The 15,264-nt window shown below is 54.2% G+C and overlaps 1 protein-coding gene across 5 annotated transcripts in view; it reads left to right on the top strand.

The window, feature by feature from the left end:
* ARHGAP23 (Rho GTPase activating protein 23) overlaps positions 1 to 13,487 on the top strand; it is a 72,456-nt gene extending 58,969 nt beyond the window's left edge. For all 5 annotated transcript variants that reach the window (XM_047845575.1, XM_047845576.1, XM_047845574.1 and 2 more), the window contains 4 exons: positions 4,127 to 4,168; positions 4,727 to 4,823; positions 6,944 to 6,975; positions 11,005 to 13,487. In XM_047845575.1, coding sequence (XP_047701531.1) covers positions 4,127 to 4,168; positions 4,727 to 4,823; positions 6,944 to 6,975; positions 11,005 to 12,039 — 1,206 coding nt within the window. In that variant the 3' untranslated portion in view covers positions 12,040 to 13,487. The remainder of the gene's footprint in view (positions 1 to 4,126; positions 4,169 to 4,726; positions 4,824 to 6,943; positions 6,976 to 11,004) is intronic.
* Positions 13,488 to 15,264: the final 1,777 nt, after the last annotated feature.

Below are 15,264 nucleotides of genomic sequence, written 5' to 3'. Positions count from 1 at the left end.
ACATCTCTGGCTAGATGCCAGGAGCCTCCCTCCAGTCGTGACAACTGAAAGTGTCTGCCGACTTTCCCAAATGCCCCCCCCCACCAGGGGACGGGAGGCAGAGGCACCCCGCTTGAGAACCGCTGAGGTAGCAGTTGAGGGCACTGGCTCTGGAGCCCGCCTGCTTGAAGTTCAACTCTGGCTCTGCTCCTTACATGCTGTGGGGCCTTGAACAAGGGACTTACCCTCTTTTTGCCTCAGTTTCCTCATCTGTAAAGTGGACATGATAATAATGCTCACCTCACACGGTAATTGTGAGGGTTACATGCGTTAATGTCCGTGAAGCACTTAAAATGCCACTTTAGCGGGTAAGAGGTGTCATATGAATTAGCGACCTCATTATTGACCTCATCGGCATGCCAGAGGCAGGTGCAGGTGCTGGGATGCAGAGGTGACTGGAACCCAGGCCCTGCTGTGAAGGAGCAGTGCCTCAGTGAAGATGTCATTTCTTCATTCTCTGGGCTATCGCCAGGGAAGCCCATGGAAGGACCTAACCCTGCCCCGGCTGTAGGGCTGGGAGCGTAGTCAGGGGCGAGTTTAACTGTCTTATGACACCTGGAGGAATTTAGCCATTCAGAGCAGGGAGAAAGCGTTCCAGGCACAGGGATGTGCAAAAGCAGGGTGGCACCAGCTAGCGTGAATTCTTCCAGAAAACTCTGGGCTACCCGGTAGCTTCTGGGCTCCCACAGCACTTTTGGGTACCTCCAAACCGAATTAAAGGCTGGGCTTCTTAGGGCTCCCTCTATTCAGCCTGTCTCCGGGGACTGCACTTTTTCTTAATGATGGCTAACATTCATTGTACATTAGCAATGTGTTGTACTAAATATTTTACACACGGTATTTCATTATTTTTGAAATGTTTAAGTGGAGGGTATAATTGACATGAGATTAGTTTCACGTGTAACAACACGACCATTCAGTATTTGTATATATCCCGTGAGATGATCAGCGCTATACATATACCGTCACCATACATAGTTACAATTGTTTTTCTGGCCATGAGAATTTTTCAGTCTTGTTCTCTTAGTAACTTTCAAAAACACAATGCAGTATTGTTAACCACAGTCATCATGCTCTAGGCTGCGTCCCCGCGACTTATTTATTTTGCAACTGGAAGTTTGTACCTTTTGACCCCCTTCACCCACTTTGCCCACCCCCCACTCCCGGCCCCACCCCAGCCTGTTTTCTGTACCTATGAGCCTGGATTGCGTCTGTTTGTTTGTTTTAGATTCCACCTGTGAGATCATACGGTATTTGTCTTTCTCTGTGTGACTTGTTTCATTTAGCATACGTGGTACCTTCAGGGGCCATCCATGTGGTCACAGATGGCAAGATTTCCTTCTTTCAGTGGCTGAGTTGTATTCCATTTTATATACACGCCACATCTTCTTGACCCATTCCTCCATCAGCGGGCACTCAGGCCACTTCCGTGTCTTAGTTGTTGTAGATAATGTGCTGTAATGAACAAAAGGGTGCAGATATCTCTCCTTGGTGTTTTTGTTTTCTTCAGAAAAATACCCAGAAGCAGAATTGCTAGATTATAGGGTAGCTCTTTTTTTTTTTAAAGTTTATTTGTTTATTTTGAGAGAGAGAGAGAGAGAGAGAGACAGAGAGAGAAAGCACAAGTAGGGGGAGGGACAGAGAGAGAGGCACAGAGAGAGAATCCCAAGTAGGCTCCACGCTGTCCGTGCAGAGACTGACTCGGGACTGGAACCCACGAACTGTGAGGTCATGGACCTGAGCAGAGGTCAAGAGTCGGATGCTTAACTGACTGAGCCACCCAGACATTCCTGGATCGTAGGGTAGTTCTATGTTTAATTTTTTGAGGAACCTCCATGCTGGTTTCCGTAGTGGCTGCACCAATTTACATTCCCACCAGCACTGTGTGACAGTTCCCTTTTCCCCACATCCTCATCAACACTTGGTATTTCTAGTTTCTTATAATAGCCATACCGGATTTCATTTTCCTTCTCACCACAATTTTAGAAGTAGATACTCCTGTTATGCCCATTTACAGATAAGTAAATAGACTCAAAGAAGTCATTTACCCGAGGTGGACTTGAGCCCGAGAAGACTGACTTTTCGATCTTGCATTATTTCTTATCCTCTCTTCTCTTTCTTGTTGCTCTCCTTTGCCACTTATTTGAGTTAATAATATGCCAGATTGTGGCGAATAATAACTGAGGTTCATGGCACATGGTCATAATCAACCTGCAAGCCTCCTTGTTTCCCCCTTCATCCCTGACCCCACTTTGCTCCCGCCATAATTACCCAGTCTGATTGGGTAATACGTATCCTTTCAATCCACGTTCCTTGTCTTATTGTATTTATTTATTTTTTAACAAACAGTATTTTTTTTTAAGTAATGCCCAATGTGGGGCTCGAACTCATGAGTCTGAGATCGAGTTGCACACTTGCAACTGAGCCAGCCAGGCGCCCCTAATATTCTGTGTGTGTTAACTTTCGACCAGTGAGCTTAACTCATTGATTCTAATTTCTGTGTTGTTGGGACTTCTCTCTGCCATCTTAAGTGTCGTTTTTTGTTTACCCCATGTTCATGTTATTTCTTTTCCATCTGTCCTACCTTGCTTTCGATGGATTGATTTTTGTTTTCCTGATATGAAAATGACATAATTTAGGGGAGCCTGGGTGGCTGCTTGGTTAAGCATCCAGCTTGATTTCAGCTCAGGTCATGATCTCACAGTTCATGAGTTAAAGCCCCGAGTGCTGACAGCGTGTGGAGCCTGCTTGGGATTCTGTCTCTCCCCCTCTCTGCCCCTCCCACGCTCGCTCTCGCTCTCTCAAAATAAATTAAAAAAAAGAAAGAAAATTACACAATGTATAAAGCCCAATCTGTGTTTAATTATACAATTATAACAGCCCATACTTATGCTTCACTCTCACTGATTATTCCTAAAGCTCATCAATATCCATTGTCTTCCTTCCACCACATCTAAAAACCAAGTGCCTTAGTGTACTGTCACCCATCACCGGTTTCTCCCTCTGTGTTCGAAATCCACAGTGTCATGGATATACTTTGTGTGTGTACAATTGTATGTGTATATGAGTATCCTTGCTTGGATCGACCGTGGACATTCATCCTTACCTCTCCGAGCTGGTCACTCCACCCCGGGGTCATTTCTTAACTGTGCTCATATACACAGTTAAGAGAATCTTTGTGCAGCAAGCTTTCTGATGTCTTCAAGTAGCTTTAGTTCACACTCAACTGAGAGTTTAGCAGGGTATAAAATTCTCGGCTCAAAATTCCTGCGTTTGTAATCCAGCAATACAGGAAAATACTACCTATCTTCTTATGTCTGCTGCTGCTGCTGCTGCTGAAAGTTCTAGTTACAGCTGATGCTCGTTTGTAAGCAACCTTTTTTTTTTTCTCCAGAAAACTTTTAGGCTTTTATCTTTAAGATTTTCAAATTTCACCAAACATACTTACGAATCAGATTTTTACTTTATTTTCTGTCCTGTTTGGCATTTATGTGAAAACTCTTTCCTGCCTTCCCTTCAGGGAACCTCCTAACATTTGCCTCCCGGCACTTCTGTCTTTCTGGCTGGGGGAGAGAGTGGCCACCCCAGTAGCTAATGTGGTGTCCAGGGCTCTTCTGGCTGCCGCAACAGGTGGGCCTTCTCTCTGCAGTGGACCCAGCCTGCGCTAGATGGCACTGCTGTCCCCGCTTCTGGCTTGCGGTTGGGAGCGAGCCCCAGAGATGTGTTCTGGACAATATCTAGTGAAAAACAGGCGGAGAAGCTTTTCCTGAACTGGCCCTCCATCAATCCTCAGCCCTTCCCATTCCAGGCTGCATTTCCCTCCAGCACTGGGGTCCAGCCTTTTCTCTCCCCAAGGGTTTCTCATAGTCTGTGGGGTTTGGTCCTGGGAATCCATGTTCCCTTGGGAACATCCAGTGACCAGGCCAGCCTGGGGGTTGTTGAGAAGAGGGAGAACCTTCTCCTGCCCCATTCCATATGGCGTCTGAGTGGAGTCCTCTGGACTGTGCAGGTCCAGAGCCCGTGTCTCCGTCTTCCCTCAGCCCCTTCCCACGCTGAGTTTCACCACTTCCTTTTGTCTCCTCTGCAGTCAGACTGGTTCTTCAGCGATGACGAGGACAAGGGAGAGAGAGTAAGTGACGCAGAGGGAAGGTGGAGTGGGTCTGGTCTGAGGTGGGCCTGCATCTCAGGCTGGGGGCCGGAAGGGGGCAGGCAGTAAGACTCAAGCAGGGGAAGGTCCCTGCCCTTGGGGCTTCCCAGTCTGATGGAGGAAACATAGGCCCTCTTCTCAGGAGCCTCCAGTCTAATGGGAGACACAATCCTTGCCTTCATGAGTCCCCAGTCTAAGGGGGGAGGTATAAGCCACTCTAAGGAAACTGAGTCCAGTAGCAAAGGCAGACTCCACCTTCCAGTCTTATGTGGAGGATATAGATCTTAGAAAGATCCAGTCTGATGGTGGAGACACAGCTCCGGCCTTTGGGGTTCAGTCAAGGTGTTGGAGAAGGCACAAAACAGTCTAATGGGGTACGTGTAGGACCTGCCTTCAAGAGTGCCTGACTGATGAGAGAGACAGTTGGTGAGCCCCAATCTGATGGAGGAGTCATGGGCCCTGCCTCAGGTTACCCTGTTTTGCGGGATCCACGGTCCAGCCATCTGAGGACATGCTGGCTGACCCTCCTCCTGTTTGCAGACTCCTGTGGATGACAAGGAGCCTCAGTCAGTGCCCAACATTGAGTACCTCCTGCCTAACATTGGCAGGACAGTGCCCCCTGGTGACCCAGGTTCAGGTGAGTGCAGGGGCTTGGGAACGGGTGGGAGTGGGGGTGGGATTCGCATTCCCAAGGGTCCCAGATGCCTGGCCAGACGCCCAGCTTCCCTGCTCTGCCCCAGCGGGGCCCTTCCCTGCCCCCACCACAGAGACCCGGGCTGTGGCAGGGCCTTCTCCACTCTGGGGAGGTCTGCTTGCCTGTGGGCCCGCTTCCTTGTCTGCTCAGCTGCCCCTCCCCGGGCTGGGTAGGGGCTTTGTTCGCCCTCCTTCACTGGTTTCCTTCCTGAGCTTTTTATTTCTCATGGGCTGTGTCCTTCTGGGCATGTTCCTCTTTTTAATTTTTCTTCCTTTTCTCCTTGCACCCCTCTGCCCCCTTCTCTCTTCTCCCTGTGCTCTCCTCCCGCCCCTGAACCCTGCCTCTCTCTTCTCCCCTTCCCCTCCTCCAGCGGACCTGTTGGAGATTTAAAGGGTACAGTGTGGCATTTGCGGCCTCGGTCACTAACAGTGGCGGGTGATTATAAGAAGGCTGGGCAGGCCCAAGGGGCAGGCAGAAAGGTCCCGGGCTGTGAGCACCTCACCCTTGACATACCGGCTACCCCCGCTTGTGAACAACATACCCCCACCCTAGCCCTCCCGTCTGAAGGCCCCTCCTCAGGAGGAAGGAGGCATTTGTCGGAGCCAGATCCTGTCCCCTTGCCGGGAAGTCTGGGCACCGCATGACTGCTCCCTCACCTCTGCCGCGGTCCCCAGACTCTGGGCTTTTCTCTGTGCTGAACCCGGTCACCTCCGGTTATCTGGACAGGGGGAGGCTTGGCTGGCAGGGGGACCCAGCCTGTCGGGACACGAGTGATGTCACCCTCAGAAGCCTCTCTATAACTGCAGCTCCTGCCTTGGTGGGCTCCGAGGGCTGACTCTTCCCGCTTCTGAAACCAGAGCCCCTGGTCACTCAGCCCCTAAGTCCTGTTTCAGGGCCGTAGACTCTCGTAGCAGAGCAGCCCAGAGCAGCCCCTCGGCCCAAGGCATTAACTTCTCCTGCCCTGTGGGCGGGCCGCCCTTCGTATTCTGACGGCTCCTGTCTCTGACAGAGGCCTAGCGCAGCACCCCTAGTTATAAGAGGCAGGCTGAGGAGGGAGCCAGGGGACAAGGTGGGTGGGGATGGCAGAGAGGAGCCCCCTGTTTCTTCTAATCACCTGCTGCCGCTCCCCTGCCTCGTGTGTGTCACTGTGTGGTTGGCCATCTGCTCCTCTCACCGTGTGCAGGGGAGGGGTGGGGAGGAGGACTCACTTGCTTGCCAGAGAGTGTGGATTAACTGTGCCTGCCCACTGCCCCGTCAGACCCCGGGAGGTCCTTAGATCAGCCTACCCCCTCCCCTGTCCTGGAGAGGACACTGCCAGGATTTGGTTGTGGTTCCTTCTCCACCCCCAGTGATCTTAAAGGAGCGGGACCCCAGTCCTACTGATGTAATGATTTTACTCGTTCTCGTAACTCTGGTGATAAACAGGGCCTTGCCCCCGGGAAGGCAGATGGACGAGGAGTCTGGAGGCGGAGCCTATCAAGGCCCTAGTCACCAGCGCGCTCTGCCTCCTGGGTCCCACCTACTTGGTGTCTGCCCCTCGACGCCATCATTCACGGGGTCCCTCTTCTTCCTCCTGTCCCGGGAGTGGGGGTGGTGGTGAGGGTGGAGGTAGGGCGCCCCCTTGTCTGTGCACTGTGTGGTCTCCATTTCTCCAGAGCATCTGTGATTCGCTGTGTTTCATTGTGGTTTCCGTGGACTGCGTCTGATATTTGGCATTTTCTCTCTAGTGCTTCAGAGTAACAGGGACAGGAGGGGAGGGGAGAGGACCTAGGCCCAAAGAGAAGCCCTCCTTGCCCTTGACCCTGACAAATGAGGGTCTCACAACTGGCAGCCTGACGTCAGTCACTTCCTACCTCGAAAGGAAGTGGCGATTGCCATCAATACCGTCCCTGGGCCATGGGAAATGACACCAGAAGCTCATCACACTCCCAACACCTGGGGAGAGCTCAGGTGTCTGATCTCCCTGGTTCCTGAAGCCTCCGGGGAGAGGGAATCGTGTGCACAAGGCAGCCTTCTCCTGCCCCGATTTAACTTTCCTTTGTATTTCTCTCTCTCACCGACAGATTCTACCACCTGCAGTCCAGCCAAGTCCAAGGTAAGTGCCAAAGCAATTCTGAAGCTTTCTCCCTGCTTAAGCCGTCCCACTTCTTGATTTTGGCCAAGGGAATGGGGAGAATTGCCGCTGGATGCTGAGGAAGTTGCTGGTCACAGGGAAGGAAAGCAGGAGGTACTGTGCGTACCGTGGTAAGCAGAGAAGTCACTCACCGTGGCCGTGCTGGGTGAGGCATCTGGTGGAATAGAAGTATCCGGCCTGGGAGTTAGGTGGCCAGGTGGCCAGGGGCAGAGCTCCCAGTGGCTAAAAGCGCACAGTCCGCGGCGCCTGGGTGGCTCAGTCGGTTAAGGGTCCGACTCTTGATTTCGGCTCAGGTCATGATCTCACGGCTCATGAGATCGAGGCCCGTGTTGGGTTCCGCGCTGTTAGCGCCTGCCCCTCCCCCCACTCGCGCTCTCTCTCAAAATAAATAATTTAAAAATTAAAAAGAAAGAAAGAAAGCACAGACAGTCCTGGGTCTGAGTCCTGCCTCCACCACTTAGCTTCAGGACATCAGGCAAGTTGTTTAACCCCTTTCTGATCCTCAGCTCCTCACCTGTCAACGAAGCCTAATATTTCTCCTTATAACCACAAGTATGTCTGCTGTACTTAATATTCTTTTTGGAGGGCCCAAAGCAAGCAGAAGGAAGGGAGTAACAAAGAGGATAAATCAATGAAATTGAAAACAACTGAGAAAATCAATGAACCTGAAGCTGGTGTTTTGAACCAGCTCTCACAGCCAGCTACTCGCCGTCCAGGGCCTGCCCTCTGAGACAGAACCCATTAGGCAAGGATGTAGAGCTTGATGGCCAAGGGGGTTGGTGTCTTAGCTCTGGCTGCCATAACAAAATACCACAGACTGGATGGCTTAAACGAGAGAAATTTATTTTCTCACAGTTCTTTTATTATTATATATTTTTTCGTGTTTATTTACTTTTGAGAGAGACAGAGACCGAATGTCTCTTGAGAGCGGGCCAGGGGCAGAGACAGGGAGACGCAGAATCCGAAGCAGGCTCCGGGCTCTGAGCTGTCAGCACAGAGCTCGACTCGGGGCTCGAACTCATGAACTGTGAGATCATGACCTGAGCTGAAGTCGGACGCTTAACCGACTGAGCCGCCCAGGCGCCCCATTTTTTCTCACAGTTCTTGAGGCTAGATGTCCAAGATCAAGGGGTCAGCATGGTCAGTTTCTGGTGAGAGCTCTCTGTCTTGTACATGGCCGCCTTCTTGCTGTGTCCTCATACAGCAAAGAGAGATTACAATAGAGAAAGCTCTCCGGTGTCTCTTTTTATAAGAGCACTAATGCCACCACAAGGGCATGACCTCATTACCTCCCAATGGCCCCATCTCCAAATCCTATCCCACTGGGGGGTAGGGCGTCAGCATACGAATTTGGGGAAGGGGACACAATTCTGTTCATAGTAGTGGGTGAAATCACTAAACTCTGGTGATTGAACTGGACTCCTGTCTGTCCGGGTCTCTAAGCACTGGCCAGGTCCCAGCGAGCCCAGTGTGCCTGACACGCAGTGTGCCTGGGGGGACGGGGAGCTCACTCCCATCATAAGACTTCTACGGCAGGGAGCAAGTTCATTATAGTGACCTGAATCTAGCCCACCCATCGCTCCTGCTAGCCCCCTGGTTTCCCGTAGCCTCTCCTGGGCTGACGCCTTGGCCTTTATGTGAATGTACCGACCTCTACATTCCTGGAAGTGACCATTATGACTGCTCTGCCTCTGTAACTAGCTGGGATGAGAGGATAATTTGATCTGATGGTCCTAGTGGCCTCGCAAGCGCCTCAGAGAGCACTGGCCAGAAAAGACCGTGGCACTGGCTACCCTGTGCCTCAGGTTGATCAGAGAACTGCCAGATCGCACAACTCTGGGGATTGCCTTCTGGAGCCGTGCAGTGTTGACCGCCATGGCCCAGGAGCCGCATGCCTATGAATCCTGACTCCCTGACATGCTTCAGCTTCCTCAGAACCAGCTGATGTGAGAGACAGTACATAGGATGCGGTGGCCACACGAGGCATCTCTGTGTCTCCATTATTATACCGTGGCTGAAACAGGAGGTGACCCGTGAGAAGGGGTCACAGGGCAGGTCATTCCAGCCCAGCAGGGGGACCAGTTTCAGCCTGTGCTTGTGCACGGCCTTCTGTGTTGAGGGGACTGCATTCACCCATTTGTCCATTCACTTAACGTTTATGTATGTATGTATGTATGTTTGTATGTATGGGGGGGGGGGAAGGGGCAGAGAGCGAGGGAAAGAGAGAATCCCAAGCAGGCTCTGTACTGTCAGTGTAGAGCCCGAAGCTGAGCTTGAACTCATAGAGTGAGATCATGACCTGAGCCGAAATCAAGAGTTGGATGCTCAACGGACTGAGCCACCCAGGCGCCCCCAGTCACTTAACGTTTAGTGAGCACCTGTTATGTGCGGGCACTGCACTAGGAGTCATGGACACAAACACAAAGAGGCCACAGACCTTGCTCTCAAGGAACTCTGAGTGTGATACAGATGATGTAGAAACAGAGCTATTCCGATGGGAGAAGAGCAGGTGTAGGTGTGTTTTCAAAGGGCCATGGGAGGGCTGAGAGGTGGCTGTACAGAGGATGCCTTATTTGAGCTGGGCCTAGGAAGAGGGCTAAGAGCTCATACAGCACATAGGCGGGCAGGGAGAGGGGGCGGTGTGGCTCAGGGCAAGTCAGTGTGGCAGGTGGGCATCGCCAGAGTGAAGGGTGTGTTGAGGTTAGGGTAGGGAGGGCTGGCAAAGCGGGTAACAGGTTGTAAAGGGCCCTGTGTCTGGGCTTCATCCTGGGGAAGGTGGGGGGCCCTGCAGAGTCTGGAGGTGATCAGATTCCTCCCTTGCCTAGAAGGACTGACTGCTCTAGAGGAGGGGGGACTGGGGTAAGGCAAGGCTGGAGGCAGGGACCCCTATCAGGCGATGGCAGAAAGACCCAGAAAAGGCAGAGCAAGGGCCTGGACAGAGGATGGTGAGGATGAGCTGGCTTTGGGAGTCACTTCAGGAAAACTGAGAAGCAGCAGGGAAGGAGGAGGAGGCAGGGAACCACCTGAAGGTGGGGAACATGAATGCAGGTCGTTTGGGGCAGGCGTAGGGAGCCTAGTGTAGTAGTTGTAGATAGGTGAGTTTCAGGTGCCCACAGACACTTTGCTAGAGATGGATTTGCCATTGGAAGAAGAGTTCTGGAGCTCAAGAGGTAGTTTGGTGTTGGCCCGTGAGGGTCACCGTGGGCTCTGCTGGGGCATCACGGAAGGACAGGACCAGAAAACACTCACAGGAGTTAGCAGTGACATTGCCCCGCATGGGGTTGGAAATCACTGTTTGGGGTGCCTTCAATCCGATCGTTCAGATTGTTCAGAACTGGGTAGCCACTTCTGGCAGCCGAGCCGGCCAGATTGATGTGGGGTTGGGGACTATGGGTGGGGGCCCCGGTGGGATGGCTGAAATGCAGTGGGCTGTAGTGGGAAGGGGAAGTGAACTTGGGCCGGTTGCCCTGGAGAGGCCCATACCTACTGCCTAGGTGGAAAGGCAGGTTTCCCAGGTGGGAGTGAGTGGAGATGGAGGGGGTAGAAGCCATGGGGGGAGGGACATCCCTGCCAGGCTCTGGTGATTATAATCTGGGCTGGTATATATAAAATGGGTTCAAACTGTCAAGTGTATTCGCTGTTGAGAGGCTATTATCACCAGAGCTGTGTCTGCAAGGATTAATCTAGCGCTGGGCTTGGGGAATGGAGTGGAAGTTGGGGTGGAGGTGAGGGACCAGGCCCCAGCTCACAGGAAGGAGCCGAGAGTCTGGATTGAGACCAGAGTGGGTACCGGAGGGGACTGGGATATTGAGGGGGGCCGCGTCTGGCCGGCTCCCGGCTGGGTAGGGACGCTCCCACTGGGACAGCCGTCAGGGAGGAAGGGCTTAGGACGCCGGCCCTGGGAGTTAGGGGGGGGGGGGGAGCGGGGCCGGCTTGGGACCTGTCGCGGTGCGGGGGCGCCTCCTGCATGCTGACCTGTCTCCCGCGCAGGGCTCGTGGGCCCCCAAGAAGGAGCCGTACGCCCGGGAGATGCTGGCGATCTCCTTCATCTCGGCGGTCAACCGCAAGCGGAAGAAGCGGCGGGAGGCGCGGGGACTGGGCAGCAGCACCGACGACGACTCGGAGCAGGAGGCGCACAAGCCCGAGGCGGGGGCGCCGGCGCCGGGGGCGCGGGACCAGCCGGAGGGGCCGCTGCCGGGCGCAGCCGCCTCCGAGGCCCCAGGGCGCCTCAGCCCCCCGGCGGCGCCGGACGAGCGACCGGCCGCGGACACGCGCTCCATCGTCTCGGGCTACTCCACCCTGTCCACCATGGACCGCAGCGTGTGCTCGGGCGCCGGGGGCCGGCGGCCGGGCGCGGGGGACGAGGCGGACGACGAGCGCAGCGAGCTGAGCCACGTGGAGACGGACACGGAGGCCGGCGCGGGGCCCGGGGGGCGCCCGGCGCGCCGGCCCTCCTTCAGCTCGCACCGCCTCATGCCCTGCGACACCCTGGCGCGCCGCCGCCTGTCCCGCAGCCGCCCGGACGGCGAGGGCGCGGGCGCGGGGCGGGGCGGCCCCCGGGCCGCCGAGCCGCCGGGCTCGGCCTCGTCCAGCAGCCAGGAGTCGCTGCGCCCCCCGGCGGCCGCGGCGGTGGCGGCGCTGGGCTCGCGGCCGTCGCGCATCGAGGCTCTGCGGCTGCGCCTCCGCGGCACCGCCGACGATATGCTCGCCGTGCGGCTGCGGCGGCCGCTGTCGCCGGAGACGCGGCGGCGCCGGAGCAGCTGGCGGCGCCACACGGTGGTGGTGCAGAGCCCGCTGACCGACCTCAATTTCAACGAGTGGAAGGAGCTGGGCGGGGGCGGCGCCCCGGAGCCCGCGGGCCCTCGGGCGCACAGCGACAACAAGGACTCGGGCCTCAGCAGCCTGGAGTCCACCAAGGCCCGGGCGCCGTCGTCCGCGGCCTCGCTGCCGCCCGGGGACCCGGGGGCCCTGCAGAGCCAGCCCCCGCGCCGCTCGGCCGCCTCCCGCCTCCATCAGTGTCTGTGACCAGCCCCCCGCCCCGCGCCGGTCCCTCTACCCCAGTCTTCTCTGGCTTGCGCCCCCTCTCGTGTCCCCGGTGCATCTGGCGCTGCAGGCCGCGTCTCTAGTTTGTGTGCGGGATCGGTAGGGGGCGGGCAGACGAGAAGGCCCCGGCTGGGACAGGGAGCGGGAGCGGGAGAGAGGGGGACACCCCGGAGGTAAGAGGAGTGGGGAGCGGAGAGGGGACAGGCTGCTGGAGCTCTGTGACAGAGTGGGCCCTCTGGGCCCTTCTGTGTCTGCACTTAGAGACCCTTGTTGGCCATGGGGTGTGGATAGGGAACCACCCCCCTCCCGGGTCTCAGTCCTGGACTAAAGGAAAGACCCGGGGTGATGCTGGCTCTTCGCTTCTTTCCTCCGTGCCTCTCCATTACCTCTTGGCTCCTAGCTAAGGTGGGGGAGGTGATGTAGGGTCATCATGTCCATGGGCGGAGGGGGTATGTGTGCGAGTGTGCTAGTCACTGTCAGAAGGTGTTTCCAGTAGCAACTTCTGCCTCTCCTGCCCCTTGCTGCCCAACCCCACCACATACAGCAGCCCCCCACCCCCACCCCTCCCGCCTTCGGTGCATCCAGGGATCCTGCCCCTGCCGCTTGTCAGAGCCAGAGAAGGAAGTTAGGGCCACTCCACAGAGGCGGAACTGAGACTCCTCCCAGGGTTGTTCCCCTCACCAACTTTTTGCCAACCTCTAAACCACCCTCACTAAGCGTGTTGACCATGGGAGCTGGCTGCCGATTCCCCAGTTTTGGGAAGGTCCAGGGTACCCCCTGCTAGATCTCCCTTGTCCCTCTCTTTGTTCTTCCAGCTGTGCCTGCTGCTTCCACAATTCAGGCACACAGACCCCCACCTTCTTCTCTTTAGGAGGGGGTATAGTGAACATCCCTGGTGTCTCTCTCTCTCTCTCACTCACTCATACACACACACACACACACACACACACACTGATTTATGGGGTCTGAGCTGGGCTGTTCCTTCAGGATGGGCGGGACCCAGCCCCCTCTTCTCCCCACACGTTGTAAATAGACCTCAGACCACCAGGCCTCCCCACACACGCCCTCACTTACCCCAGGGAAGCCCAGGTGGGGTTGTGAACCCCACCGCCACGTCTGTCAGTCTTGTTTTATGCAAAGATTTGCTGTAAAGTAGATTTCTCTTTCCCCCCTCCCCCACCCTTTTACTGTAAATATTGTCTCTAAATGTGTAACATATTATAAAGAATTTATAAGGATTTTTAAAGATGTTTTGCTCATTTAAAAAAGTGTTGTAACAGTGTTGGAAAAGCCTCTGGCCCCACGTGCGCATGTCTCCTTTCACTGTGTCCTTGACACACCTCTCTAGGCGACAACTAAGATTTCCTGCTTCTGAAAAGTCCTGTCTTAAAAGTATAGTCTATATCTTGGAAATAAATGGCCTTCCTCGAGGCATGAGTCATCGGTGTCATTTGATTTGGAGGGAGGAAGGGGCCAGAGTGGGGCCGGCTGGGGGAAGTGGGGAGGGGCTGGCCCACGGAAGGAGGGCAGTGGGGGCTGGACCCAGTGGCGGCAGAGTGGAGGCAAGCCTCTACCTCCTGGGAGCTTTGTAGGTGTCCCTGGGGACTCGTCCTGGGTCTTGGGAGTGGTCCAGCGGTGCTGCCCAGCAGATGCTGTTGATGGGCCCATCCTGGCTGGCTGCCATCACAGGCTCTCCAGGCCCGTGCAGTATCCCAAGAGGACAAGAATGGGTTTTGCCCGTGGTCTTAGTCATGCGTAATTTACAACACGGGATGGGTTTCCTTCAAAAGAAACATTTTTACTGTTTTTCTTGAGAGAGACAGAGTATGAGTGGGAGAGGGGCAGAGAGAGGGAGACACAGAATCTGGAGCAGGCTCTAGGCTCTGAGCTGTCTGCCCAGAGCCCGACATGGGGCTCGAACCCGCGAACTGTGAGGTCACGACCTGAGCCGAGGTCGGATGCTTAACCGACTGAGCCGCCCAGGCGCCCCAAGGGGTGGGTTTCCTTCATTGTCGTGGTTCTACAGTTGCCCCTGCCAGCTTCCGGGCTGCCTCTGATGAGCCTAGTATCTTGTAGGAAAAACAGGTGACATTCATCAAAGAGAACCTTCGAGGAGAGCCCTGGAGGTGGCTACAGGGGTCTCACCGCCGAATGCTCCTTCCTTTCTCTGCCCACCCCCCTGTTGTTTTGTTTGGCAAATGAGCCAACAGCTAGTGCTGTGGGCTCACACCAGCCCCAAGGGCTTTACAAGTCCTGAGTCCTGCAACACTTTGGAGCGCTGTCTCATTGTTATCTCCATTTTATATACGAGGAAACTAAGGCACAGAGAAGTGACGTGACCTGTCCAAGGTCACACAGCTAGTACGTTGGTGGAGCCAGGTTAAATCTAAGCCCAGAGAAAAGACATAAGGATAAGGTCACCTTCTCCCCACTGTAGTTAGGCTTTGGATGAAAATGGATCAAAACATTGTGCTCTCCCAAAACAAAGGGAAATGACATCTCCAGTAAAGAGAGACAATTTGTCGTTAGCAGGCTTGCTCTATGAGGAATACTCCAGGGGGCTCTGGAAGCTGAAATAAAAGTACACTAGATGGTAACTTGAATGCACACAAAGAACACCAACAAGGGTAACTACGTAGGTATTATGAAAGTATAAACATTTTCATTTGTAATGCTTTTTTTTTTTTTTTTTTTTGCCATTAAAAGGCAACTGCATAGAGGAGCCTGGCTTAGTAGACCATCCAGATCTTGATCTCAGGGTCATGAGTTTGAGCCCCACGTTGGGTGTAGAGATTGCTTAAAAATAAAATTTCAGGGGCACCTGGCTGGCTCAGTCGGGAGAGCTCGCGGTTGTGAGTTCAAGCTCCACTTTGGGCGTGGAGCCTACTTTAAAATAAAATAAAATTTCAAGCCTATTATTTAAAAAAAATAAATAAAAGGCAACTGCATAAAGCAATAATTACAAAACTGTGTTGGCAGGCTTGTAAGGCGTAGAGGTGAGATTTCTATGACAATAATAGTACAAAAGTGTGGGAAGAAATGGAGCTGTACTGAAGCAAAGTTTTTGTACGCTACTAAAATTAACTCAGGATTTATCCAAACTATATTATTACTATTTTTTAATGTTTATTTTTGAGAGAGAGAGAGAGAGCGTGAGCGGGGGGAAGGACAAAGAGAGGGAGACGCAGAATCCGAAGCAGGCTCCAG

The sequence above is a fragment of the Prionailurus viverrinus genome, unplaced genomic scaffold, assembly GCF_022837055.1.
Source record: "Prionailurus viverrinus isolate Anna unplaced genomic scaffold, UM_Priviv_1.0 scaffold_35, whole genome shotgun sequence".
Lineage (NCBI taxonomy): Eukaryota > Metazoa > Chordata > Mammalia > Carnivora > Felidae > Prionailurus > Prionailurus viverrinus.
This window is presented reverse-complemented; position numbering and strand designations above follow the sequence as displayed.